At 38.7% G+C, this 27,044-nt stretch overlaps 1 protein-coding gene across 3 annotated transcripts in view; it reads right to left on the bottom strand.

The window, feature by feature from the left end:
• THSD4 (thrombospondin type 1 domain containing 4) overlaps positions 1–27,044 on the bottom strand; it is a 244,065-nt gene that overhangs the window by 41,181 nt on the left and 175,840 nt on the right. For all 3 annotated transcript variants that reach the window (XM_082290825.1, XM_082290826.1, XM_082290827.1), the window contains one exon: positions 15,391–15,595. In XM_082290825.1, the coding sequence (XP_082146951.1) occupies positions 15,391–15,595 (205 nt within the window). The remainder of the gene's footprint in view (positions 1–15,390; positions 15,596–27,044) is intronic.

The following is a 27,044-nucleotide window of genomic DNA, read 5'->3' on the forward strand; positions in this document are numbered from 1 at the left end:
CAACTCAAAGTAAAATTAGGAGTTTTATCAGGGAGAGGGTAAATAGAGAGAAATCCTTTTTTTAATCCAGGTTTTTGTGGACTAGACCGTAATGACTGCCATAATTTCAAGTGATTACACTCACAGGCCACTGCCAACTCATAAATCAAAGCACTGATGTTTCTCTATGCACATTGTATTCCAGTGACAGGACCTCAGAGATCCCCTTCCAAAGCCTAACACATGAACAGAGCAGGCTGTCCCTCCTCTGGTGGCTCAGCTGTTTATCTGCACATCCTGGGATCCTGTGGGAAGGGCCATGGCTTGGGAGAAACTGCTGTGCTGCATTGTAATATCTGCTGAACAACTGTGCATGGCCTTTGCTTAATTACAACTGTTAAACTGGAAGCACATGTTGCATCCTCCAGTTCACCTCTTATTCCTGACTAATGGAACATGGAAATGGTCTCACTGCTGACCAAAGGACCAAGAACAGCTTTTTGGAGAGAAAAAAGCCAAAGAGAGTCAACTGTATAAACTTCAGTGAGTCCTTGGGATCCTCTGGAGATTACACATGTGGAGTACAACTGGTTTGTGTACAGCACAGCAGGGCTGGGAGTAACTGCCAAGGCTTGCAGACCTTGGGGAGTTATTATATAATATAAAGCAATTGGATTGGAGATGCAGTCAGTCAATAAACCTGTTGAGTCACCTGCATTTAAAAAAATGCACAAGGTAAGTTTGAACAAATTAACAGAACCAAAAAAGTCTTTATCAGAGATTATTATTACCAGTGCAAGTAATCAGCAATCCATACGCATATTTTTTCATTTATAATCCTACCAAAAATCCACACAGCAACTTCAGTGGTTAACAGCATTTTCCTGATTAACTTCAGTGAAGACAGAAACAAACCCCACCCTAAATACCAAAATACAAATTGGTTCCCTTTACTTACTGTCAGGTACAGTTTAGGATAATGGTCATTTGAGAGAGAAAGGAATTTCCAGTAATCCAGTGGAGAGATAAAGTATTTTCCATTTCCATACTAGGTTATATCCACAAATACCAATGACTTTATTTTGTTTTGCTTTTCTTTTCCATTCCTTTAATGTGTCTTTCTCTTGACTCTCACACAAAATCCATTCCATCTGTTTCCATGTGCATCTTCATTTTAGGTATTACTCCCATTATGATGACTAGGTTTTAAAGCTCTTTATTCACATCAGGTGTTACTACACACTGCTTTACTTCCCAAGCAAGGAGCCAGGCCCTTCAGCTGGCCTGTGGCAGCCCAGGCCCAAGGAAATCAATGGCACCATTGTAATTTGAGAGCTGCACAGGATCTGCCCCTGCTTGTTTGAACAGCAGCTTTTTTACATCGCAAGCACGAAGGCATAAAAGTCTGCTGAAGTTCAAAAGCAGTTTTAATTTTTCTGTCCTTCTTTTCAAGCACTTTTAAAGTTATTTGGGCAGTTGAATAAAAACCCCATTTTATCCAGCTAGGCTGCAGAAGTGTTTAGTACAATTCACTGCAGTAGGAGTGCTTGATGGGCATTTCCAGGCTGCTCTCTCTCCTGAGAAGCATCATGAGGATCCAATTAATTAATGTCAGAAAAACACTTTGAAGATAAGAAGCACTTTTTGTGATGATTTTCTTAAAGAACCAAGGAGCCTTTGTTTCAAAAGCCAAATTCTGGATGGAGGCATGAGATACAAACCCATACACTGGTGGATTTCAGCAGAAAACACCACTGAGAGAAGGTAACGGAAGGCAGCATTGCACAGCAAGAAGTTCTAGTCACTGTTCCCACTTTCCTTCAGCAACTACTTACCATGCTGAATGGATTTTAAGCCCTAGACAGCTACACTGCTATTTATGATTACTTTTAAGAGGCAGTGGCTTGAAACACTTCTGGAATATCTTAATGATCTACTGAAGTCTGGGAGCTTTTCAAAGACTAAGAAACCTGGGCAGCTCTGCTTCTGCTCATAGGCACTATGTATGCTAAACCATGCAGGAGATGAAAGCTCTGGCCTATTATTGCATTCCCTCGGAAGATCATTTCTAGTCCATGGATATGGACTCTGTGAAAGCTGGATCATCATGACAGCCAAGAGGTTCTAAATAAACATTTCATTCCATTCCGTCATTTCTGCTGGGGATGCAAATAAGCAGCACCTTTGGTAGCACCTCACTTTCGTCTTTGATCTGAAACCCAATGCTTTGTAAAAGATTCTTATAATTTACCTGATATACTACATGCCAAAACAGAATCTGTACTTCAGTAACTCAGACCAATTACACACATTACTATTGACATTAAACATTTGCTGGAAAACCTTACCTAGAGTGTGTTTTCAAGGTTTTAAGTTGCCAGAGTCAGCACTTATGCAGAGCTAGTGAATTCCACTACTGCATTATTCTGCACAATTAGTGAGAGAAGTTTCACCCTTGCAAGTGGTGGCACTGAACTGCCTTAGGAGAGAAGAACAAGAGGTAAGAACTGCAACTCAGAAATTAAAGGCTTTTTTCTGGTTTTCAAGGGAAAAACGTAACAGGATGGTTGCTTTATACTGGAGGAGAGAAGAAAAAGCCCAGGTAGGTGGTGATGCAGAACAGATTCCAGTTCTTGATAAAAACTAAACCCAACAGGAATTTGACTCTACATAAACAATGCTGTACCAATGATAAGACCACAGCAACAGGTGACTTACATATGAGCAGATGCCATAATCTGCTCATATAAACTTACAATTTGGTGTTAATTCATTCTACCTCTAAGACAGAATGAAAATTCAAACATAGTACATTAAAATGACACGATTCAACCAAGTGGAAAGAAAACAGCATTAGACCATTACTAATGACACCAAGTTTATCAGGAAAATCTGCATCTCAGAAGCACACACAAAATACACTAAGGAAATACTAAGAATTTTATAACATCACTGTGTAATCAAGTCTACGTGATCTGTCACAATATTCCTGTGTTCTAACATGCAGCACTCTGACGCTCATATTTTGACACCTTACAATCTGACAGACAGCTTATTAATGCTTTAATACTAAGCAGAGTTGAGGGTCTCTAAGCTTCTTTACAGAGTACTCCCCAGCACCTGCAGAGTTAAGGCCAGTGGAGATGCATGTACCTAATTTTGAAGCTTAGCTGCATTCCAACATGCCTGATTTGGGTTAGACCTCACAGACCTCATAGATCAAATTGCCACTGTTTTCTGCTTAAAGCAAGTGATGAAGCTAAAAGACTGAAAAAAGCCTTCATCAATTCACCTCCAGGAAAGTGTCCAATTTCTATTGCTACATCTGCATTAGGGATGATACTGAAATAGAACACAAATGCTTACATCCCACTCCACACTCCCTGTCTCCTCCTTCTCAACCTTTAGATACATTCCAAGGTAGGAACAAAATGATTCCATTTGATTTCATCTTTGCTTCAATAATGTATGCAGTGGAGATGCTAAAGACACAGCACAGATTTTTGCCATAATGGAACACTCCCAAGGGCCACCACCAGGATAAGGTAATTCAATGTTGACCTGAACACATTAATGGAATTTCCCATGTTTATCTTTATAAATAATACTATCTGTAACATTCATGGCAACATACCAAATTACAAACATGTGACACTTCTTCACAAACAAACAGAGCAGAATCAAATTCTGTAATTTTCCTTTGTAGTTCTCCAAAATCTGCACAACTGCTCAGAACTGAGCTCACACTAATAGGCATGTGGAAGGAATCCTCTCTTTCGTTCACAAAGCAGTGAACCCTTGCTTAAAGTAACTCAAAAACTTTGAAGTTTCAATGCAAAATACCTCTCCCTCTAATAGAGCTAACTGCTGGCAGAACAATAAACTAGGTCTGGTGCTCATTAGGACTCTATATCAAAACAATCCACAAGCAACTCTTCTGAACTAGAGACTCGAAAGCTTCAGGGATGAACTATGATGTGCTATTTAGTGAGGCAAGGGTTAGAGGAAAAATTGATTTCTCACTGTATCAATAGATAAAGTCAGATGAAACCACAAGTTCTTATGACTACGTGCTTTTGTTTCAACTGACACATGGGAGACTTTTCTTCAAAAGTCCACTTTGCTAAACATGCAACAGAAGATTTTGATGCTGAAAAGTTACAACCTCTTGACACAGATTTAAGAACTGCATCATACTTCTCAGTTTTGTTTTGTTTTTTTTTCCATTGGCAGAAGACAACTGAAGAAAGGTAATGCGTGTTCATAAATTTAAGCTCAAACCAAACAAATTTCCATGACTTGGCCTTCCCCTACGTTAATTAGGCTTGGGGAAGGAAGGAAAAAGTATTTTGTAAGAACAATCAAAAAATCTGAGGAACTATCATTCTGAATATAGAACAACCTCTTCTAACTGTGCCAGACACTTGAGGAAAATTCAATCTCCCACTGCAATATGAGCCTAGAAGAGAATGATGAAGTGTTATGACAGGAATTCAACAGTAAACTTTTAATTCCACTTACTGAAGGAATCTTTATTCTGCAGTCTGACTGAACATCTGCAGACACATTATACGCTAAGGTGTTGTTGCCTTAGGTCCTTACAAGTAATTGTAATGACAAGGCCTCATTTCACCAATAAAAATGTATCTCTTTTCCAAGTTTTCCAAAGCTTGGGTACGGCTTATCATTTAAATGTTCCCATGCTTGGTTAGAGTCCTCCTGCCCAAAGAACAGTTCTGCTCTTGCTTCTCCCTGAGGCTCACCTCCCATAATTTCAGCGGAACTCCTCCAGAAAATCCTTATTTGAAGTTACATTCAGGTGTTCCTTGCTCTGGACCTGCAGAAGGTTTTACAGGTGTGGAGGAACCCTCGTGCCACAGCAATCACACCAAGTGACAGAAAGCTGCCTCAAGGCCGTGTGTTCTCTTCCATAGAAGAGCTGATGTGGGGGAATGGAGTGAAGGAGATGGACTAAGGATTAACCCCAATGCACAGCAGCTGCAGCTGGACTGTTATGCCATGAAAACCTTTCCCTAGCACTTCATGGTTATCAGTGGTCAACAGATACTCAGTTGTTCTGTCTTGGGGTCCCTAAGCCATGCTAGATTAGCTGTGCAAGCTGGCAACCTTTGCCAGGCAGCTCATTAAAAAACAGCCCATAATCTCATAGCAGACATTCACCTGACCCACATCTCTCAAGCACATCCAACATTTTCAGAATTACAGTTGTTTGGTATTAAAAATTGGAGTTACGACTGTGAGGCAACAACTGCTGCCATGGGTACAAATATGAGAGGGAGACTGGGTCTGTAGTGCTTCTAAGCACCCAAACTCTTCTGACACAAAGTGTTTGAAGTAATATTCAATAGAACACAAAGACACTGGGCAAGTTAAGAAATAAAGGATAAAGTTTAATCTCCCTTGACTAACTTAATCATACAGTCTATAAATCAAGTTTTAAATCCCCATATATATTGTGTATTAGAAAAGACTTGGATTTCTTCTGGAATTTAATGCTGCAATATAAAAATATTCTCTGCAGATGAAATCTCTTTATTGGATCCAACCATGAAGCCACTAATCATGTAGAATTTCTACTGGGTGATTATTTTACTAAAAGAGATTTTGAAAAGGGTAAAATCCAAAAATGTTGAAACTGAGCAGTTCAAAGGGAAATAAGAGAAGGAACAGAAAAAAAAAGTTTCTTTTACAGAATCAAAGATGTAAGAACACATTCTATCTGACTAGATCAAGGGATGCTTAAGGAACAAAGAAAGGTTTTTTGCTATCCAAAAGAGAATTTTGCTCAGAATAAAATAAGATTAGGGAATCAAAGAATGCTGCACAGAAATATCTATGACAATTGAAACCAGGTTCTCAACCATTTTTTCTTAAGTTTTGCTGTGTAGCATTTGAACAACTATTTAAATTAGTAACAACTTCTCCTCTTGGCACGAAAGGAAAGAATTGTGTCTTCATGAGATTTGGGAATTTGCCTATGGATACTTTATGAATTTGGATGGACTCTGGTCATTCTTTATGCACAGCTAAGTCAGAGAATAAAATTAACTTTGAATTAAAATTTGTAAGAAAAGGAGAATAGTATTGTATCAGACCAATGACTACACCTTGATAACAACTTTATAAAGTAGTGTTTACTCCAGGTAAAACACAGCTGAGCAATAGATTACATAGGAAGGATTTTAATCAGCTCTCAAAGCTAATGACTTCCAAAGAATACATGACATTTCCAACACAGCCCCTTGTAGGCCTTCTTAGAGACAAAGGAAGAATGGAGTGAAAGCTGAGAGTCAGCTGCATTAGTGAGAGGAGAATTCATGTTACAGGATAGTTAGTGGTCAGTGCCATGAAATACATACTCCAAAAGGTGCTCCATTAGCACCCACTGTTCAGAGAGCTTAGATCTTCTAAGAAGCCTTGAACAAACAATGTGCTGATATTCCAAACAATGTGTGCCCTTCAAATGAGTGTTTTCATGGAAACTACTTGGTGGTTTGGTCATCAGCTAGAGGACAAAATTAATCTAAAGCTTCAAGATCTAAAAAGTTCCCATTAACTGGGTTCAGATTAATAAAAACTGCTCAAACAGCCCATCTCTTTCATGTTTTAATGCATCTTCTTTGAAATTTTTGCATTCAAGTTCCTTGGTTCTGTCCATAACTGGAAACAGAAGTCTAATCAAAACACTGTGAGAAAGGCTGAAATTAAAGATTTTGGGGTCTGACAAGAAGCAGGAAATACTGAAAATCTTGCAGAGCCAGTAGTCCAGAGGCTTCCATGCCAAGGGGGTTTGCAAAGTTATGTAAGCAACCAGATTGCTGGGTGCTTTACAAGTCAAACTGAACAACCAGCCTTTCTGAGTTTCCTCTCGCTATTTTGCATATTTCTCTTTATCCGTCTCCCTGCCTTTCAAAGCAACCTTTCCTTATTTCACGAGAAGGAAAATAAACCCATTCCTTTAATAGAGAACTTATGAATCAAGCACCTCAGTGGGACTCATTGCTGCTGGCTGCTGTTCAGATGATGTATTTGCAGGGCAGATCATCAAAGCAACAGCAGGCTTCAGCTGCTGCTCTGTTGTAGCAAGTGCTGTTTTTGTAAGAACAATGCTTACAGACAAAGGGTAAAAAAATGTAACACCACCTCTGTCATATGATGACACAACTAGGAAACACAGGAAATGAAAACGTGATTTCTATGGGTTTCAAGACTGGTCATGACCACTGCCACCAATGAGCAAGTATGAGCCAAAAAGCACAGCCAGCATAGGCAGCTGGAAAGAAACATTCATATTCTTCTTCAAGATGCAGAGGATAAAGGCCAAGAAGGCATTTACCTGGAAAACTAGCAACATGAAGAATTCTCCCAGAGATTCAGGCTAGATGGAAAGTGATGAGCCTCCCAAGCAAGGCACCTCTTGCTCAGCACCCCAACTCAGGGCTATCCCTTGGACCTCCTGCCCTCAGCAAACAAGGAGAAACTCATTTTGAAGCTCCTAAGTGAAAACGCTGGTGGACAGTGACTTGCAGGAACTGTTTTGCAAGTAAGTGGTGGAAAACTGTGACACACAAATCAACCCAGCCATCAAGGTTTAACTTGAGGCCAGAGGAAAGAGTATTTCCCATCACACACATGAGTAGCAAAGTCTGTCTTTTTGTATTTTTTCTAAGATCTGCCACTTAATCTGTAAAAAGGAATAAAGTAGCTTTTGAGAGGGTTCCATTATTTCTTTTGTATGTTTTCAAAATGTGCCTGGAACCCTAAAAACCACTATGCAGCGTATTAGATACCAGCTGGCTATTTAATGAAGCCAGAAGGGAAAAGGTCACCTTGGAATTTACTGTAATAAGATAACCCTGCCAGGAACTCTCAATTGTAACTATTTAAGCAACACCAGTATTGAAAAAATATATGGTCAGCAAAGAATAATGTCCAGGATATATTCTGTTCAGACTAGAGGTCATTACACCAGGTAAGATGCTTGTGCAACTTGAATTCAGTGGAATTGAATTCATTAACACCAGGGTTGAATTTCATCCAAAGTCTTAACAGCTTTGAAGGTTTTAGTAAGTGATCATCCCAGCCAAGTAATACATGTTGGCTACAGTAAGATGGACATTTATTTAGTGAAAGAAACACTCCCTGCAACAAATTATTTTGAAACTATTTTAGGGACAATAATCGAAAGGATATTGAAGTGTAAGTGTGTGTACAGGGAGAACTGGGCAACCTAATAATGAAATACAGGTGAGAAATGCTAGAAAGGGAGTATTACACAACTTTATTTGCCTTGATATACTGTCTCCTATTAGTTTTTAACTCTTTTGCATGAGAAGCAAACTCGTGTTAGTCGTAATTCTCCCTGGTAGCTTATCCATACATACATTATCTGCAGACACAGGAATACAAGCACGAAGAGCAAGATCCAAACTCAGACTGATCCAGAACTTCTTGCCAGAATATGCTTCTAAGATTCCTGTCATCTCCAGGCATAAAACAGAGACCCCTCTACCTCTCCCCCATTGCCTTGAACCCCTCAAACAGATGTGGTAGCCAGACTGGCTATGGTAAAGGTAATTAACACCACTTAATGGCAGAGCAAGCTGTAGGCCCCACACATACTGAAACTGCAGTTTGCAGAGGAAGACCATGAAATGATCAAAATCCACCATTTAAACACATTTAGCTATAACCAACTAACCACAATACCACACTTTTCAGCTCAAGGAAATGCAACCTACTCAATTTGTCAGGCCAGCATACCCAGTCTAAACATAAATCCTGAAGGGAATCTGTCAGCAATTAGCGTAATACTAGGTCACAGGCACTGAACTGGGTAGTTGCTAAAACATGCATGTTTGTCTTATGAGATCCTGGGCTTCTGTGTGTAAAACAACAGTCATGGAAAAGCACTTTCCTGGATAGGTCAGCATCAGACACTTCAGTATTGGGGCTGTTTTAAATCCCTGGTGAGAAAGACAAGTCTCTTAGGAGACCTGTGTTGATTTTCAATGAAAGCATGGCCGCCCAGAAAGCAATTAATTAAAATCATTATTAATTCAGAGAATCAATGTATGTATAACCAGCAATGCTAGCTAACTAAACTGAATTAAGTGGAAAAAGTCAGAATCTTCTCTGCTCATCAGGTCTCTTCCAAAACTGACATTGAATTGAAACTTTTGAGGTGCCCCAAAATTTTTTAAGTGTCTATTAATGGCCAACAGGTGTAGTCAGAAAATATTTGACCAAATACAGAATCTGAAGCACTGAAGGACAAGACTGAGTGAAGACAAAGTGATATGGCAGGAGCCAATAACCAGGAGTTATCAATTTATATTGCCAGTTCCGTGCCTTCATAGGAATGCTTGATGTGCAAACATTTTCCAAAACCCCCCCAAGTTATTCCTCTTCCTGTATAGTATTTCCTGACTCTCCAGTTCAGCATTCAGGAAACAAGGACACAACAGTTTCACTAGGATACCTAATCACAAAAAGCATTTCTTAGGAACATTATTCAAAATGTTCTGCTTGAGTTTACACACTGATTGTAATTGCCTCTTCAAACACTAATAATTTACTCTGAAGTTTCCTTATGGTTTGAACTTGCTGTGTCTAATTTCAGTTTATTTAAGAAGTGATTCCTTAAATCTTTTCTCCACAGTTTGGAGCACATTGTCAGCTGTACTAGGAAATATCTTTGTTGTTTAACTCCAGCAGAGAACAGTCAAGAGTACAAACAACAAAAGGTAAAAAAATAGTTACTCTTGTCCAGATATTGTAATTACTTTTTTTTTTTTTAAGTAATGCATTCAGGAAGCTGCATATGCAAGAGAGACCTTCCAGCTCTAATGCACTGACACATATAGGGATGCACTCAATGATTAATACAATGTTCAAGTCCTTGGGGGGGGGGGGTCTCACAAGTCCATCACAATAAACATATATAATAGCATAGCTTTGGGTTACAGCATTCCATAAACTCAAATGAGAAATTGCAGATTATGGTTTTGAACAGAAATGTAAGAACTATCAATGGAGCACTGACAATTCTCGTGCAGTGGGAGAGCCACCGAGCCCAAGGCACACTGAGGCACTGGAAGAGAAGTTTATTATAAGCAGATCCCTTGTATAAAGTTGATTCCAAGTCCTGAAAATTCCAATGTGCAACCTCTCCTCCATATTACTATATAGCATTCATTGCAGCTTTTTCTGCACAGAAACCTTTAATCTTGTGGAAAAAATACAAAAATCACTAACAGCAATTTAAGAAAGTATATTTTGAAGTATATTCATTGATCTAATAAGCCCCACATGAAGGAAATCAATGAGTATATCTATATTATAAAGCTCTTCACATGATCACAGCAGTGCCTCTAGCAATGTTTGTCTTCGAAATTCCCTGCCAGTGTTCTAATCTAACGCCTTTATTTGCTGTAAATTTGAATCTCTAAAGTGATTTCAAAATGTTATTTTAAGTTCAAGAGCTGCTAACAATCTTTCATCATGAGATGTACTGTTTGAATGTTATCTGCTGCAGGGAATACAGAATAAAAATGGTTTTCTGAGCACCTTTCCACAGCACCATTAGTATCAGGCCCTGTTGTTTTCATACGACAAATTCCTTAAAACCATATTCATGTTCAGGCACACCAGTATTCACAAGAGTGCTATTAACATCCCTTGGACTTTTGTTTAAAGAATATTAATCTGCAACTTTTATTTTAATCATAAATTGTGTATACTGGCATGTGCTAATAGACGATGCTAGAAATAGCAGAGTATCATCTTACAGAAAGCAGAGAAAATTGATTCAATCCAAAGATGTCTCTATCTCATTTAGTGGCTGAAATTACTTAACTCCACGAAAAACAAAACTGAAATACATAATACATTCCCTGAAGGAACTGTAATGAGCTTTACAATTAGCAGTGAAATAAATTCACTATGAAACAAACGTCTTTGGAGCAAACAGCGTACAGGTAAGAAACAAAATGTTAGGAGACTTGCCCAAACTTGGAAGTATCTACCTTCCCTTAGATAGGACACCTCAGAATCCCCTAAAGTCAGTGATGGCAGGCAGCGTGTCTGGTACCTTTTCCTGGACTGAATCCCAAACCCACACGACTCCACACTTGGACAACTGCCCCAGAAACAAACTGTTCCTTGAGATACAAACATTACCAGATTATCGCAATTAAAGTTCATTATACAGTGTATTTCGAAACTAACACATTTTCAAGCACTGTATCTTTCAATCCTGTATTAAGCTAAACTTTAATTTGAACTACTGACACCTCGTTCCTAACAGACTGCATTGCTGTTGAGGCTATGGATATGGGTAGCAACCAGCTTCTTTCAATTAGGTTCTCAAGACACAACATGCAAAAAAAGCACCTTCCAAATAATCACTTCAGATTTGTGTTATTTGGCTTTAAATTTTGCCATTATCTCAAATCCCAAGCCCAAAGATGCAGAAGTATTCACACTCCAGCCCACATGTTTTGCAGCACAAGTGCTGTAACATACTGGTCCCACTGAAGGTATCATGGTCCTACTTAATTCAATGGCAAGTTTCCCATGTCAGTGTATGAGAACTGTCCAGCTGATGATTACCAGTGGGATAAAAAGTATGTCTTTGTCTCTTTGCTGTACAAGACTAGCATGTGACAGAAGGGCTTTGCCAATGGGAAGGTCTGTCCAAGGTCAGCAGTTGTTACCAAAAGGTTCTGTTACACATGAGCCAGTAAGAAAATACTGCTGAAAACTACTTTGAGAAGTCATTCTGACACAGCTCAGGGCTGTACAGCCTCTAGCCTTCTCTACACTTTACAGAATTGGTAATACATAGCTTTTGCTCTTAACTGTAAAAAAATACTAGAGTAAATATACAGACTGATGAATACATCATTAATAGTTATGAATAGCTATTATATACCACTCCAAAACTGAACTGCTTTCTTTCCCAACAAACACACACTAGAAAACCAGCATGAGATGTTTCCTGGGGAATTTCAGATACACCTTTTGGCTCTATTAGAGTTAGTCCGTTTTGGCTCACTGAGAAACACTAGTTAATGTTGCAGCCCATTCTCAATTTGACTGCTAAAATATTTTCCTTCATCACATAGACACTCTTCCTACAGTAAAGATGTACAAGAAATGAAAAGCCTAACAGGAATTGGAACCCTTGGGTGGGGGAGAAGAAAATACTACATTTGTGCTGTATGAAATTCAATTCATTCCAAACTGGGATTTTGTGAAAAGTTAATTACGAAGTCCCATGAACAACCAGCTGAACAACCAAACAGCCCATCTTTAATCTGCATATTCTGACTACCCAGGTAAGATTCCAGAAACACTTTAAAGTTTTATATACCACTGTCATGCTTTCTCTTTTTAACGGAAGTTTATTGGTTTTGAATGGCAAGAATTAAAAAATTTATTTCTGAAATCACCCCAGCTTGTGTGCAAAAACAAAAACTGCAGTCCTCAAAATGAGCAAACCTCAGCAAGCTGAATCATATTCAGCAGAAACATTAGAACTGTGCTTTTTATGAGGGTTACAGACGACACAAAAATGAGCAATAGACTACAACAAAACAGTTCACAAAAGCATTATGGAGAAGCTTTCAAATGTTTGGACGACTTTTAGCTGAGTTTGAAACTCATACTCTTGCCTGCTTTTAACCAGCAGCTCCTGATCTTAAAGAAATACCTCCTTGTGAAAACCTTCCTGATTGCTCACTTGCTTAGTACTTTTCATGAAAGTGTGGAGCTTGATGAAAACTGCTTAATGAAACCATGTGGAACTCAAGACAATCTCCTAAACAGAGAAAAGCATGATAACTGACTCCTAGGAACGTCTGCTGTCATCTCCCCCCCCCCAAAAAAAACTTAGTAACCTTGAGCTGACTTCTGATTTTGCATTGAAGAAACTGCAAAATGTACAAAGTGAAAGGAAAACCAAAAGCAATCAACTTACAGTCCTTGAAAAAAAAAGAATGTTGCTTGCAAGCAGCTCTGATTGCTACAATTGGATTATGACAGAACAGGGTATTGAAAATTCAGTTTTGCAAAGCACTCAACTATATCCTTAAAGGAATGGCTGCTGGGTTATTTTTCTCATTGCTGCTGCAGCATAAGGATAATTTTAATTTTTTTTATTATTATTTTTAAAGTTTGAGACTTCTGCTTATTACCATTAATATATTAACATTACAGTAAATGGCAGATCTGGGTTTTCAAGCTTCCCAGCTCCACCAGTGTTATGTGCACTATAAAAACGTCTAAATTCTAAATTCTATTTTATCAGTGAGAAGTCTGTGACCACCAATATGCCAAAACACCATCCTCACATTTACCATTCCACTTGTCCAGTAAGTTGTTTGATAAACCTTTCTCTTAGTTTCAGCCTTCTGATCTGCTTGAACATGTTCTTTTCTGTCCTGGTGTAACTCACCTGCCTCAATAAACCAAGTTTATTGTGTAACAATGTGAGCGGAGTGGCTTGGAGTCCTTCTAGGCTGGAATTACATCCTCAAGAATTCCTAACATGGGAGGGAGCCGGCACATTTAGCAGACTAAATCCATACCAGCAGTTGAAAGTAAAACATATGAAATGGATAAAAAAAAGAAAGAAAGAAATAAAGAAAGAAAAGATGATAGCATAAACCAAGAGCTCAGGGGATAAGGAGTTAAGGAGTAGCTTGGGAAAGAAAAACTCTGTCACTTTCCCATACATGCCAACAGCCTGGTTATTTTTAATCAAAAATGTTACTCTCTTTCTGTCCTGCCCATCACAAAAATGTTCAAGTGGCTCAGTACATTTTAATATACTTAAGGGAATTTTTCTGCCAGCTGTTTTCAGGTGCTGGCACATAAATCTGACAGAAAAATTACATTCAACTCCATGATTTTATATATTACTAATGTGACTACTTTCACTGTACTGCCAAGTAAACTACATTCTCACCCATTTTCTACCAAATGTACAAGTATCCATGGAAATTCTTTAGACAGAATTATTGGTTTAGTTCATCATCAATTAAGTTTGTGTTGACAGATGCTATACAAACAGTTCTCATGAAAAAATGAATGCTGGTGAATATTGGTATATAATGTATCAAAAACCTCCTTTGGGTGAAACCAGGACAAATTAGAACTGAGAAGACCACCCAGACAAGAGGTCCAGAACATTTGGCTTTCTCAGACTATGGGTAGTTTATTTGTTCAATTTTGAGGTAACTTTTTGGTAAAATTATGGAACTCGCTTTCCCAGTTCAGACTGTTCCCCATAAAAACTCCTATCTACAGGCAATGTTTCTGTAGAACTCATTGCAGCTCCAGCAGGAATTAAGGGGAAGAAAGTAGAAAGAGGGTAGAAGCAATTCCACAATGAGCACCTTCCTTTCCTGTACCTGAGCAGCAGCTGAGATGCTTTACCCACCAGAAGGGAGATAAAGCAGCTGTCCAACAAGAGGACTGCGGCTTGGAACTTCCAGTACAGCTACATAGCTCTAGCAATAACCACACCAAGCTAGCAAGGATGGCTTCAGGCAGCTCCAATCTAAGGATGGTCTAACAGGTGAAGAGAAAGGTGAGAGGCAGATTTTGTAAATCATAACTAACTCTTCTCTCTCCAGTCCACTCTTGAGAATTGCCTACAAAACATGCACAAAATGTAGACAAACTAAGGGCTTAGTAACCTGGGAACACGACAGGTTACAGTGGGGAATGCCACAGTTCAGAAATGCACTCAAGACTGATGTAGATCTGGTATAAATTCCACATATTCCCTAATTTGCAACCCACTATACATAGCTAGAAGCATACCTTAAGATGTCGTGTTACTATAAATATTCCAAGATCCTCCATGGTTTTGAATTAAGGACCTGCTTCAGAATAAACAACTGTAAAAATGACCTTGGATTCCGTGAATACGTCTTCAATATCAAATTATCTTAATAAAATTTTTATATACTTTCACTTTAAAAGAACTGAAACTTTTTGGCAATCAGAAGATGTTCTTTTCTCCTCAAGCAGTCTTTTATATTAACAAGTATCCGCTTGGCTGGATTTTTGACTGATCAGAGGAGGTTAATGACGCAGGAAAAGGAAACATCACAGCGGAACCAACTAATAGGAGACACTAAAGCCAAGTCAGAGAGGGAAATAGATTGTAACAGGTCTACAATGTTCATCATGCAAAATCAATCTAGAATTATAAACAGCCAGTTAGCTCTGATCAAAACACCTGTTTAATGATTTTTTCTCTTTCCTCTCTTCTTCTTGACATCGATTTCACCCTGCTCAGAAGACCTTTCCTGGCATAACCTCCACCCCGTTGCACTAGCACACAAAGCATTCTTCATTCACTGAGATGCAACTTACCCAAATAGTTGTTGCTCTTTGACATCTCAGTAATGTTGATTTTAGTAGCTCCTTCAGGAATTTCCACTATCTTGTGGTAGCCAAGATTTGTTAGCGTGTGTTTGAAAACTCCAGACACAACCTTGCAAGCAGTGTTGTCCCCTCCACATATTCCACACTTGTCAATCACCTTGTCAGAACCCAGATAGTCGTCACAGCCAATGCTCTGCAAAATAAAGTAAGATTTCTTTTTCCAAGATCTTACAACTGCAGCCTTTGGACATAACAACTGAGAATGGTATCACTTTCACAGAATAATCAATCCTGAAAGGATTTTGTGAATTAGCATTTCAGCAATGTCTTCTGTATGGAAAAAGGCAACAAAAACCAAAGCACTCGCAGACTCAGTGTTTTTGAGTTAGCCAACAGGTTTTTACATCCTGCCAGCCAAAACCCAAGAACACACCATGAGCAGTAGTAATTGATTGTGCTGATTGCACACTCCTCAGCTGAAAGAAAAGAGCCTCTGAACCACATAGTTCACACAGCTGCTGCTCAGAAAAGAGGTGGACAGCTATGATTTTTTGATGATTCAAAACAGGCTTTTTATAAGAGCAGAACTACTTAATCTATAGTCCTGCCCTAATTTCCTCTAAAACTGACTACTCAGCCTATTCTCACCAAAAGAGGTGTCTGAGAAATCTTTATACTGCATCTAGACACTTACAGAAGAAATCCACCTGTTCATCGAGTAGAAAATCTTCAACCCACTCAGTAACACACACCTGGACAGGATAGTTTAAAACAAAATAATTTCCTAGAATCATTGGGTTGGAAGGGTACCTTGAAGATGATCCAGTTCCAGCCCCTCTGCCATGGGCAGGGACACTTTCCACTAGACCAGGTTGCTCCAAGCCACAGCCAACCTGATCTTGATTTGTACAATCCTTAAACAGCTTCCCTAAGCTGAGATGCAAATGGAATCCTGGATGACCAGGGATATAACTGTGTTTTTGCAAAAACAACACTGCTGTCTATTTCTTCTAACAGTTTAAAGAACAACTTATGTGAGATAAATCAGCTTCTATTTCGTAACAACATAGAAAACATTTCAACAGCAAGCCAAGGAAGAGATTTGATGTCCCGGAATTTTGATACTGGTTATGGCCTAAGTATAGCCAGGAGATAAGTAGGAATTTGTGGCTGGCTGGCAGCTAAGCAGCATACAGACAAACCACACTCGATTTCCTTCTGGAGTACAGGCTTGAATTTGACTTGGCTAGTGAGGAAGCTTCAGATCCTTAGGAGACAGCTTTAAGATAAGCAGCAGATATTTAACATACCTTGAATCTCATGACAATACCTTTAAGTTATTAACGAGCAGAAAATCAGCTGCATATAATTTGGAACTCTGTACTCCTCAGAATAAAATTTGGTTTTATTTGTGAAAAGCATAGAAATGCCCAACTCAGGGCTTGCTGTTAACAGGCATCATTGTACTTATGCACTGGAGACAAGACATTCCCCTAAACCCTTTAAAAACACGGCACAACTGATCTACCAAGCACCAGGATGTACAAGAAATAAACCCCTGCAACCCACACACCCCCCAAAAATTACATAGGCTACTTCATGACATTGCATGAACCATTTTATCCAGCCACTTTTACACAAGGACACTGGGGGTTACAACATAGTGAGCTTCTCGGAATACCAGACATCTGGGGCTTCACTCCTATGGTATTCCATTGATGGCTTACTCAGGAGAAAGATGTGAGAGTGATCAACAAAGGAATTCCAGCAAGAAACTACAAAAATCATAAAGTACTAGGACTTCACAGTAAGACAACTAAAGTTTGGCTTTATTTACAGTCATTGAAGCCAGCAGTAGTGTGTTCTTCAACTTCGGCACATCAATAGCAATACTGGAAAATCAATCAAAACCTCCCAATCCTCAAAGAAAACATAACTAATTTCTGTCACAGATTTTAAAACTAAATTTCATTATTCTACTTCACCACTGTGTCCCATAATGAGATACATAATAAGAATAATGATGTCCACAAGGTGGCACTTACAATCCTTGTGAAATCAAAATGTAGGTCTCTGCAAAACAATAAAAAATTTAATTTCTTACCTCTAAACACAAAGTTTATATTGCACTTCTTTTCAAATTAGCCTTTACCACATGAGTAACAACTGCTACACTGTTACCAGTAATACATTCTTTAAAATTTATCAGTCAATCCAAGGATTTATTTTGCTTTGGAATGAAATAAAATTGTTCTACTAAACTGAAATGAAAAAGAAATCTCAAACTGTTTCTTCTTGTATCATATGCTCTCCTTGTCTGGTGACCAGGTGGACTTCATTTATCAATCATAAATAAATATTTTAATCCAAATCCTGATGTCTCTCCTCCAAAGAAACCCTCATTGACTTCAAAGTTGACATCAACTGGAATTTTGCCAAGTCACAGAAGTCAGCCTCTTTATGGATTTCACAGGGCCGAATTATATCAATTCCACAGTCTTCACAATGCAAAATTTACTAACAAATTTAAAAGACTTTTGGATTTAAGTGTGTCAAACAGAAGTATGGGGGTTTTTTTCCCCATTCACGTGAATTTTTCTGTAAAACTAAATCACTCCCACTGAGTCCGTGGAAATGAGAAAGACCAAGTCAGGAAGCACCTGAGAAAATTTTATGTACACAAATCTTTGGGACCATGGTGATTGGGGGTGATGCCTAAAATGCAACTGCCACATCTATCTTCATTAAGGGCAAGGATAACCTGAGGCTCAGTTGCAGGGTGGTCACCCTAACAGCCCTCAGAAAGACTGCAGAGCCATTCCTCATGGGAGTTATTTCCAAACGTAGGAAGGACAAAAAAAAAATGAAAAAGAAGACTGGGATCAACCATCATGGATATACCAAGGTCAAGCTGTGCCTGAACAAGCTATTTTCAATGACAAGTTCAGCACATGAATGGAGAGGAAGGAATGTTCTGTGCCTTGACTTTAACGAGGCCTTCAGAGTCTCCCTCAGTATTGTTAAAGCCACACTGGAGAAATTCAGACTGGGAAAGCTGACAATCAGGTAAGCAGGCAACTCACAGACATGCTGCTCATGTAATCCTTTGCCTCCAGGCAGAAGGAACAGCAGATTAGGAACAAGGAAGCACACATTGCTTTGGCATCTGAAAGCTCTGGCTCCTCATCTTTTGGAATTACAGTTTGCATTAGTGGACTTAAGAGTCCTTTCCCAGTCAGTCAGTTTCTGATATTTTCACCCCAACTTTTATTTCTTGCCTTTGATAAATCTCTCTCCTCTCCACTAGGAAGGACACTAGTTTTTCTGGTTTTTCCCTCCAAAGTCTAAGAGTCTGCCTAGAGATTGGCTGGATGGCTCTCTCCCCAATGTGTGAAGAAGCTGAGCATAATACTACTACCTTTCTCTGGCCACTGTTAAAATCTTTGACTTTCATATATGATCTTAGAGATTTAACTCCTACAATTAGATAAACGTAATTCCCTTGATTGCTCTCTGTCTGTGAAGAATATTAAATAAGACACTAGTGAAGATGTTATGACTGCTAGAGGGTAATAGCCAGTACGTGCCATTTCAATAGAACAGAAGGGGAATGCCAGCACACAGCCTGTGTTTGAAGCACTTCACTGTACAGACATCAGTGCTAGGTTCAGTGGTGGATGTTCTTCAGTGGAAACCAACTCAACACAGTGAGAAGCCATGGCTATACTCGAGCAAGAGGTACATTCAGAAAACCTCCAAAGGCAGAGCACAACAAAGCCAGCAGAGCCTGCTTGTCTCACTTCAGTGTCTCACATGTCTTCAAGGTTGCAGCCTAGCCCTCATTTGCTCTACAAATCAAAGGAGCAATGTTGAGAATTTACATTCAACCACAGGATAACAAACAACATTCTAATGGCTCTCACTTGATTTGTGGTTAGCTATAACCATAATTTTTACCCAAACATTTGATCCTGCTTTAGCTTTCAAATATTTCCTGCTGTCCACAGACCTAACGCTCACAAATCTTTGATGCTATTTACAGCCCCTCACAATTAGATTGTGGTCACATCCAGATGTAGTCCACTTAATTAATCACAGACTTTCTTACCTGCACAATAGCTGGTTTCATTACGTATTTGTGCTTTATGCTGAACTTCACTTAGCCAGATAAGTTTCAGACAGTAAGAAGCAGCAAGCTATTCATTTTTGATAGCCTGAAGAATTCAAATTACATTTATAGCATGTAAATATGCACCAGTTTAGTGAAAAAAAGCTACTCACATGAAGACAAATAAAGACTCTTTCACTAAGCTATTCAATAGTTTCCTACTGGCTAGAAAATTACCTGAGAGAAAAAAGGTTTTATTCTTGTTACAATGGAACAAGTGAAGCTATCCAGGAAAAGTAATCATGTGAAAAGATGGTCTTAGAGATATCAACTAGTAACAGCTAATAAAAAAGGATTAAACAATCTAAAGTATGCATCTAACACTGACACCTCTGCCAAATAGGAAAACAACTTCTCACCTGTTGTTTTAAGGAAAGATACCATAAATGGGACTTGTAGCTTTCCCATACACAAACCCAGTGTAAGGTCTATGAAATCTACCTAAACCTCCAGCAATGCTGCAGCAACAAAGACCTGAAATACAAACAGACCACTGCTGGCTGTCACCCATCAAAGTCAAGAGAGCTATTCAGCATTGAGACCCCACTCTACAGAGAGCTTATTAAAGGAGTTTACTCAAGTGTTTTGAAGTGGCTGTATTAGAAGCATTTAAGAGTGAAGAAGATGAAGATGCTTTATCCTAGTATGTACATTCCATTGGCAAACACACCTAGAAGGTGAGTGCAGGGCTGGTGGGCGTGTCCCCATTTGATCCCCTACAGTTCAATCAGCAGCTGTCATTTCTGCCTGGGTTAGGAGGAATCTGTTTTACCTATGTCCAGGAGCCTCTGGGCACTGAATCCAACCACGGGCACATGACCCTACACAAGGAGAGTAGTTCCACCATGCCTGGATCCTGGGCCAGGGTGTTCCCATACATACCTGCTGCTAGACCACTCACAAGCACATCCAGTGTCCTGGGGCTTCAGTTTTGAGTTTCTGTACTTTCAAGCCAATCATATTGCTCATATTCACTAAGAATGGAAATACTGGGGTAGAAAAAAACCACCAAAGGTATCTCAGATTGAAAGTTTGACTATTATTTTTTGTTATCTGAACATTAAATTTGCAGCTAGAAGCTCCATATGCTGAAAGTTTTAATGCTCAAGAGGTAGAACAGGTTCAAATAATATATGCACCTCTAAAATGCTCTAATTGCTTTTTCACTTTAGACAATTTAAAACTGCAAGGATGGTAAAGGTGCTCTAGTCCAAAAGCAGACTAAATCTAAACTGAAATAAATACTCCTAAATCACATATTAACAAAGCACTCACATCTGCTTGTATATACTGATCCACTGCAAATATGCCAGATTACTTGATATCCCAGATTCAGCAAGAGTAAGCAAACTCTATGCTTCTATTTATACAACTCTAGAAAAGCAGAAAACCATTTCAATATCTAAGGTCAGATACCAACTCCACACAATACAGTTCTTTAAGAAGGGTATCTTCTTTCCTAGAATTTGTATACGAAGTGCTTATTTATGATGTGGATGATAAGGCTAAAGCCTTCAAAAATGCACAGGGCTTGGATATACAGATGTACTGAATTCAGTAACAGTGCAGTCTGAAAATTCATGAAATGATTCTCCAAATCTAGCCTAAACTGACCTTGTTGGCAATGACAAGAAACAGTTAAACAAAATAATACAATTCATGTAGTTGATGTTAACTCTATGTCTTTTTAAAACACCTCTTATCTAAGTGGCTAAAGCTAATGCATGTCAGCACCACCCTGATCATATTTCAGTGTAATTGTTGGCAAGTAGTACCATGCCCATTTCAGGACTAAATGAAAGGTTTCCACAATTCCCTTCAAAACAGTGGTACTTCAGAGAACAAGTGTAAAACCCGATATAACCTAACCAAAGTTAGAGCTGTTTCCCCAACACCACACACTGACTCCCTGCTGACCCCAAAATTCTGCATTTTAATTCTTTCCTGAGCTTTTACAATACCTACCATTATTATTTCCTGGTTCATGAATGTCATAAAGAGCATAAACAAACAGTAATAACATTTGAAGCCAACCGGAGGAAGAGAGTGAAGAACACAAATAGTTTCAGTTATGACTGATGTTCAGAACAGCCTCCTGAGCACTCACCTCTCCCACACAGCAATGAATCACTGCTTCCACAGCAAGTATTTAATGGTTTCAAGAGAAGTTCTATGGCATGGTGACCTCTTTGATGCTGTTTTTGTCCTGCCCTTTAGGAACAGGAGATGGAAAAGATGCCAGTCCATTTTTCTATTTGAATGATGCAAAAATACAATCTGTTTCTTCTGAAAAATCAGAAGTGGCAGAGCAGCCACTCCACAGTGCAGGAGACAACTCCAATGGCACAGCCTGTGTGGAAGCCTCAGCACTATTTTCTCCATCCTTGATGCTGAACAGCTACACAGTATCACCCCAATTAACACCCATTTAAGAAGCATGGGGTGGCTCACCCAAATAAACACAATTTATGTATTTACACAAATACAAATGCTTTCTCTTCTCACTGTATGCAGCTGTAACTGCATACTTGCAAAGAAGTCTTTCAAACTTACAGGTTCAAGTTTTCTACTTTTTAGTTTTATTCTTGCAAAACTTTATTTGAGCTTGCAGTACTGAAATACTAAAGTTATGCCTGTCCTATAGAAAATAATAGCCCTCAAAACGTATAGTTGGGGAGAGGGGAGGAGTGTTTTGCAAATGCCCTGCAAAACATGGAATCTAAACATTCTGGAGTTTTACATACTCCTGTTGACCAGAATTTAGGAAAGGAGGCAGTGCACCCTAGCCCTGTGACAGGAGTTAAGTACAAAGTCCATTTAATATTCAGGCATCTGGATTTCTGGCTGTACATCAATGCTGTAGGGGGAGGAAATGTGCAAATCCAAGAGGAAGAAGACCACAAGAGCAGAAGATGTAATGGCACATAAAGCTCCTTCCAAGTGTGTGACTGCATCACAACTGGCAGAAACAGGAACACCCATTTCCTATGAATATAACAAATACCTGTGAAAATTTCTTTGTGGAAGACTCCACACAGCTGCAGATCACTTCTCTTCAGGATCTCATGTGGTCCTAAGTATTTATCAGACTTTTTAGATTTATCTTAAAAGAGATAATCCTTTGCTCTTCAGCCAGCAAGGACTGGATTTAACTAATGCTTGGTTCTGAACACAGTGTTGCTGGAAGGTTTGTGCCAAGTCCTATGCTGATTGTTCAGAAACATCCCTTCTGATTAAAAAAATAAAAAAACATTTATTCTCATGTGGAACAGTACTTCCAGGAGGTGCTCCATTACCTGTTCAAGCTCTTCCTTGATAATCTTGCAACCAAGATATGAAGTAGATTCCCTTGGCTCGCATTCTTCACTCTGTTTTACTGTTCCTTGGTTTAAAGGAGTTTTGCCCAAGTAAACCCCTGTCTATGAAGCACAATAAAACACTGTTCTAAATACATCTGGTTTGTACTGCAGTGGGAAGTTTTCTCTACTATATGATCTTCACCTACTTGTGAGAAATTATTTGCAGAGAGAGAAGTTTCCTTTTTACAGTGGGAGTTTGTGGTGACAGACATGGAACGAGAGAACACCAGCACCCCACCCCTACTTGTAGAGCTCGTGTGAAGATGGGCAAAATAACATTCTGGAAAAACACTTAACTAAAATTATCCCTCTTCCTATAACAATGAGTATGATTCATATAAAGATAATAGTTACATAGAACAGCATGTTTTTAGATAAAAACAAGCCCTCCTTTTCACTTTTTTTAATAGACTTCTTACATGGCACTAATCAGTTTACATCGTTTCTCCTGCTCAAACACTATCAAATAATGAAATTTATGTTTTGAGTGACATTTTTGCAGCCAGAATCAAGGGAGTTTGGTTCTTTATAATTTGTCTATTCTACTCTTTGATAAAGTTCAATTCTTAGGATGCTTATTTTCCTGCCACTCAGAATTGTAGACCAAAATCCCTTTTCTAGGCTTCTAAACCTATTCAGACAAGAGTGAAGCAGTTTCTCACACAAAATCAAAACTTAAGAATGGTCTTTCTCTAGATAATGCCACTGAATGTTCCAAGTTTCTTCCTCAGCTACCTGTGTATATGACTGCATGAGGCTTGCATAGAGGTTAGATTTAGCAGCTTGTATTACAAAAGAGGTATTTTTGAAACCTAAGGATTTTTAAAAGCTGCTACTTTATTTTTTAAACATCTCAAAGTAGACATGAAAATACCAGAATTCACAGTGATTTGACTTTTCTATCACTAAAGATCTAGAACAAATTCCCTTTGAAAATTTTCAACATTTTTCTGTATTTTAGCAGTTTCTTAATACTTGCTGGATCAAGACATATGGTCAAGTATAAGCAATAGTATCTCGACATATTTCAATGCTGCAGTCCTTTAAGTGTTTTTTATTTCTGTTAATCAGAGAGAAGATGTGGAAACCATCAGTGACAAGGTCCCTGAGTAATGGAAAATTGCATGCATTTCTCTATTTTGATTGGCTTACAAATAAGGAAAAAAAATGGGGCCTAGTGCCCTCCTCAGAAGAGTACGTTCAACTTCACCATCGTGTCAATAATGACTTCATCCTTGATTTGCACTAGAAATTCCTGGCACTTACTATTTTCTAGCTAATGTGAAGATACTCAGGTTAGCAAAAAAAACCCCAAGTACGAAGAGCTTCAGAAGAATGTCAAGGCAGGGAATGATCAGGCCCTTTGAATGATTAGAGTCAATCACCAAAACTCTCCCACTATACTACAAGAACACAGAAACATGAAGTCCTTGCAAGTCACATCAAAGGTCCGTTATTCAAAGGCATCAACAATGGATGCATAAGAGTGATCCCAAAGCCAGGAAAAATGTACGCTATTTTGTCAGAATATGTTTCAAGGCTGCATTTTTACTTTGAGGCACAAAGACTTCCTCAGACAAATATAATGTCTTTCTATCATTTAGTAGTCCTTTATTGAATATGCTTAGCTTCCTGAAATTTAGCAGGTCTAATTGCAATGTCAGTCAGTTGCACTACATGCCACATCATCTTCGTTTGAGAATAGCACTGGGTAATTTCTGCCATTAACTCGGAGATCTTGTACTGAGACAGACAATGACAATCATTTCCTCTTCACATTCTCCATGAACTCTCAAGTTTTATGCACTTCACTCAATCATTCTCACCCAAGTTACTGTTTTTTCAGACTGAAATGTTCAGCCTATGGAATCCTGATATGTTATTCCATTCCCTTGTCATCTTCGTTGGCTTAACTGCACCTCCCATACTTCTGAACAGTCCCACCTGAGCTGGGGAGGCCACACGTTTGAGATGCACACGTGCCACACCTGTGTTTGTCCATCTATACATACACACACCCAGAAACACAGACAGAACAACCTGCTCTGGTTTTCACTGCTTTCTTCATTCCTAACTTCTTTTGGTTTGTGTCATTATGTTCATTTCAACAGATTCATTCTCTTCCTTTTCTAATCTTGTGCCTGTGCAGGAGGCCATTACATCTAATAGTTTTTAAAAAGCTAATTGCTTTTAAGATGTTTTTTTAGGAATGCACATTTTTTAAAAGTTCAGTCTTGGTTTAAATATCATTATAGGCTCTGTGCAGATAGAGCCACAACCACATTCACAGTGTTTTCTCAGGATGGAACTCATTAAAGGTCTGGTTAAATTTGGCAGGCTAAGCAAAACTCTGGTATGCTTGCAAACAAATGCAATTGCACCACTTTCACAACTGACCCAATCATTTCTGAGTTCAGCCCACTGCTTTCCCTCATACCATTCTTTACTATATTGTTTGCTCTAAAATGTTTAGAGAAGGCAACTCCTTCTGCTACTATCTTTCTTCAAATCACTTAAGAGTTCTTGATCTCAAACACTGTTTCCCTGTCTTACTGGAACTATTTCTCAACATCTTTTTTCTTCTTTTTTTGGACATCTTGACAAGTCAAAATAGATATGAAAACTGCAAGCAGTTTTAAAAGGTGAAATTTTTCTCCAGAGCGTCATCCCTTTTGGAATCCCTTGTGAAAGTCACAACCACAACACTTGGATTCTTTCCTGGGTTTTGAGATAGCCAATGTAACTTTCCCCAGAGCACTAAAGTTCAAAGAGTTGCAGTTAGATTCAACAAGCTCTTCAAACAGTTTTTGTGCTATAGCAAAGACAATCACAAATGCTACCTCAAATTTTATATCCTTTGGCTTTCCTTTGGTTGTCAGTGAAAGGGTGAGAGAACTGAGCTAGATAAATCAAGGGGATCTGAAAATTACTGAGAATCTCCTTACTGTGGACTTGACAGCTGTTCAAATACAAAAAACCGAGTTTAAATTTTGTTATGTCAAATATCATCTGAATTTCACACACAAAGATGCCCCCTTGTAAAGCAGGAAAACAGCTACAAGGAATGTAATACAGCGTCTCCTAGATGACTAGAAAATGGATATATATGCAACAAAGATCAGACTTCAGGAATGTTACTTTTTTCTGTGTTGCCCACAGTCACCACATAGCCACCTTGTATTTGCTCTGCCATTTGTACCTTCACTACTACTTGAACAAAAATCTTGCCACTAGGATTTAAACAAGTTTAATTTGATGATGGTTCCTGTAAACACTTTACATACCGGGGTTCATACTACGAGTACCTACAACTGCACCACGGCCACTGCCTGCTCCTGGAGCTGCATCCAGACCACACAGGGCATTCAAACAAGGAACTCATCCATTTATTTGGCCACTACAGTTTTGTCTGCACATGTTTGTATCAGAGAATAAATAAGAGAGAAGCATCAAAGTCTGAGCCAGGTTATCTTCCCAGAGAGGGATGTACGTTATACAGGGGGAGACAGAGGGGACTGGCTGTGTTCTTAATGTGATGAAATGGACTCTGAGGCACATCTGTCATCTGTCAGCTTCCAGCCCTTACACTCCCCCAGCTCCAAAAGATGAGAATTCATGGTTCTGTGTCTTTTAGGCATTTCTGTTTCCTGGACTGATATACTGGAGAGGGAAAAGGAAAAAGTTCTGAGTAATCATCTAAAAATGGGTCAAGTGTTCAGATTTTTTCAGCAAAGATGAATTAGAGATCAGAATATTTAAAAAAAAAATTGTTTCTCCTAATACTTGAAAAAGAATTTTGACAACAGCATTTTCTTTTCAAACATAAGGTTGAAACATTTCAAACATAAAGGTTGAAAAACAGAGATACTACAGTTGTCATTCTGTGTCTCACTGATTACATAAGAAGGGATTGTGTAGCAAGTTTTATTTCTGACTGGGTGAATGACAAAAGATAATTGAAATGCAGAAGTTAATTTTGTCTACTTGAATCTTGGGGGTTTTATTTCCAAGTGCTTTTTCTCATGATACCAAAAAGGGTAGAGTTTTTGTATTATGTATATACTCCCTCACCTCCCCAAACTTGGAAAGCAAGAGGTCTCAGTGAAGAATCATTT

This window comes from Coloeus monedula (genome assembly GCF_965178545.1).
Source record: "Coloeus monedula genome assembly, chromosome: 14".
NCBI classification, from domain to species: Eukaryota; Metazoa; Chordata; class Aves; order Passeriformes; family Corvidae; genus Coloeus; species Coloeus monedula.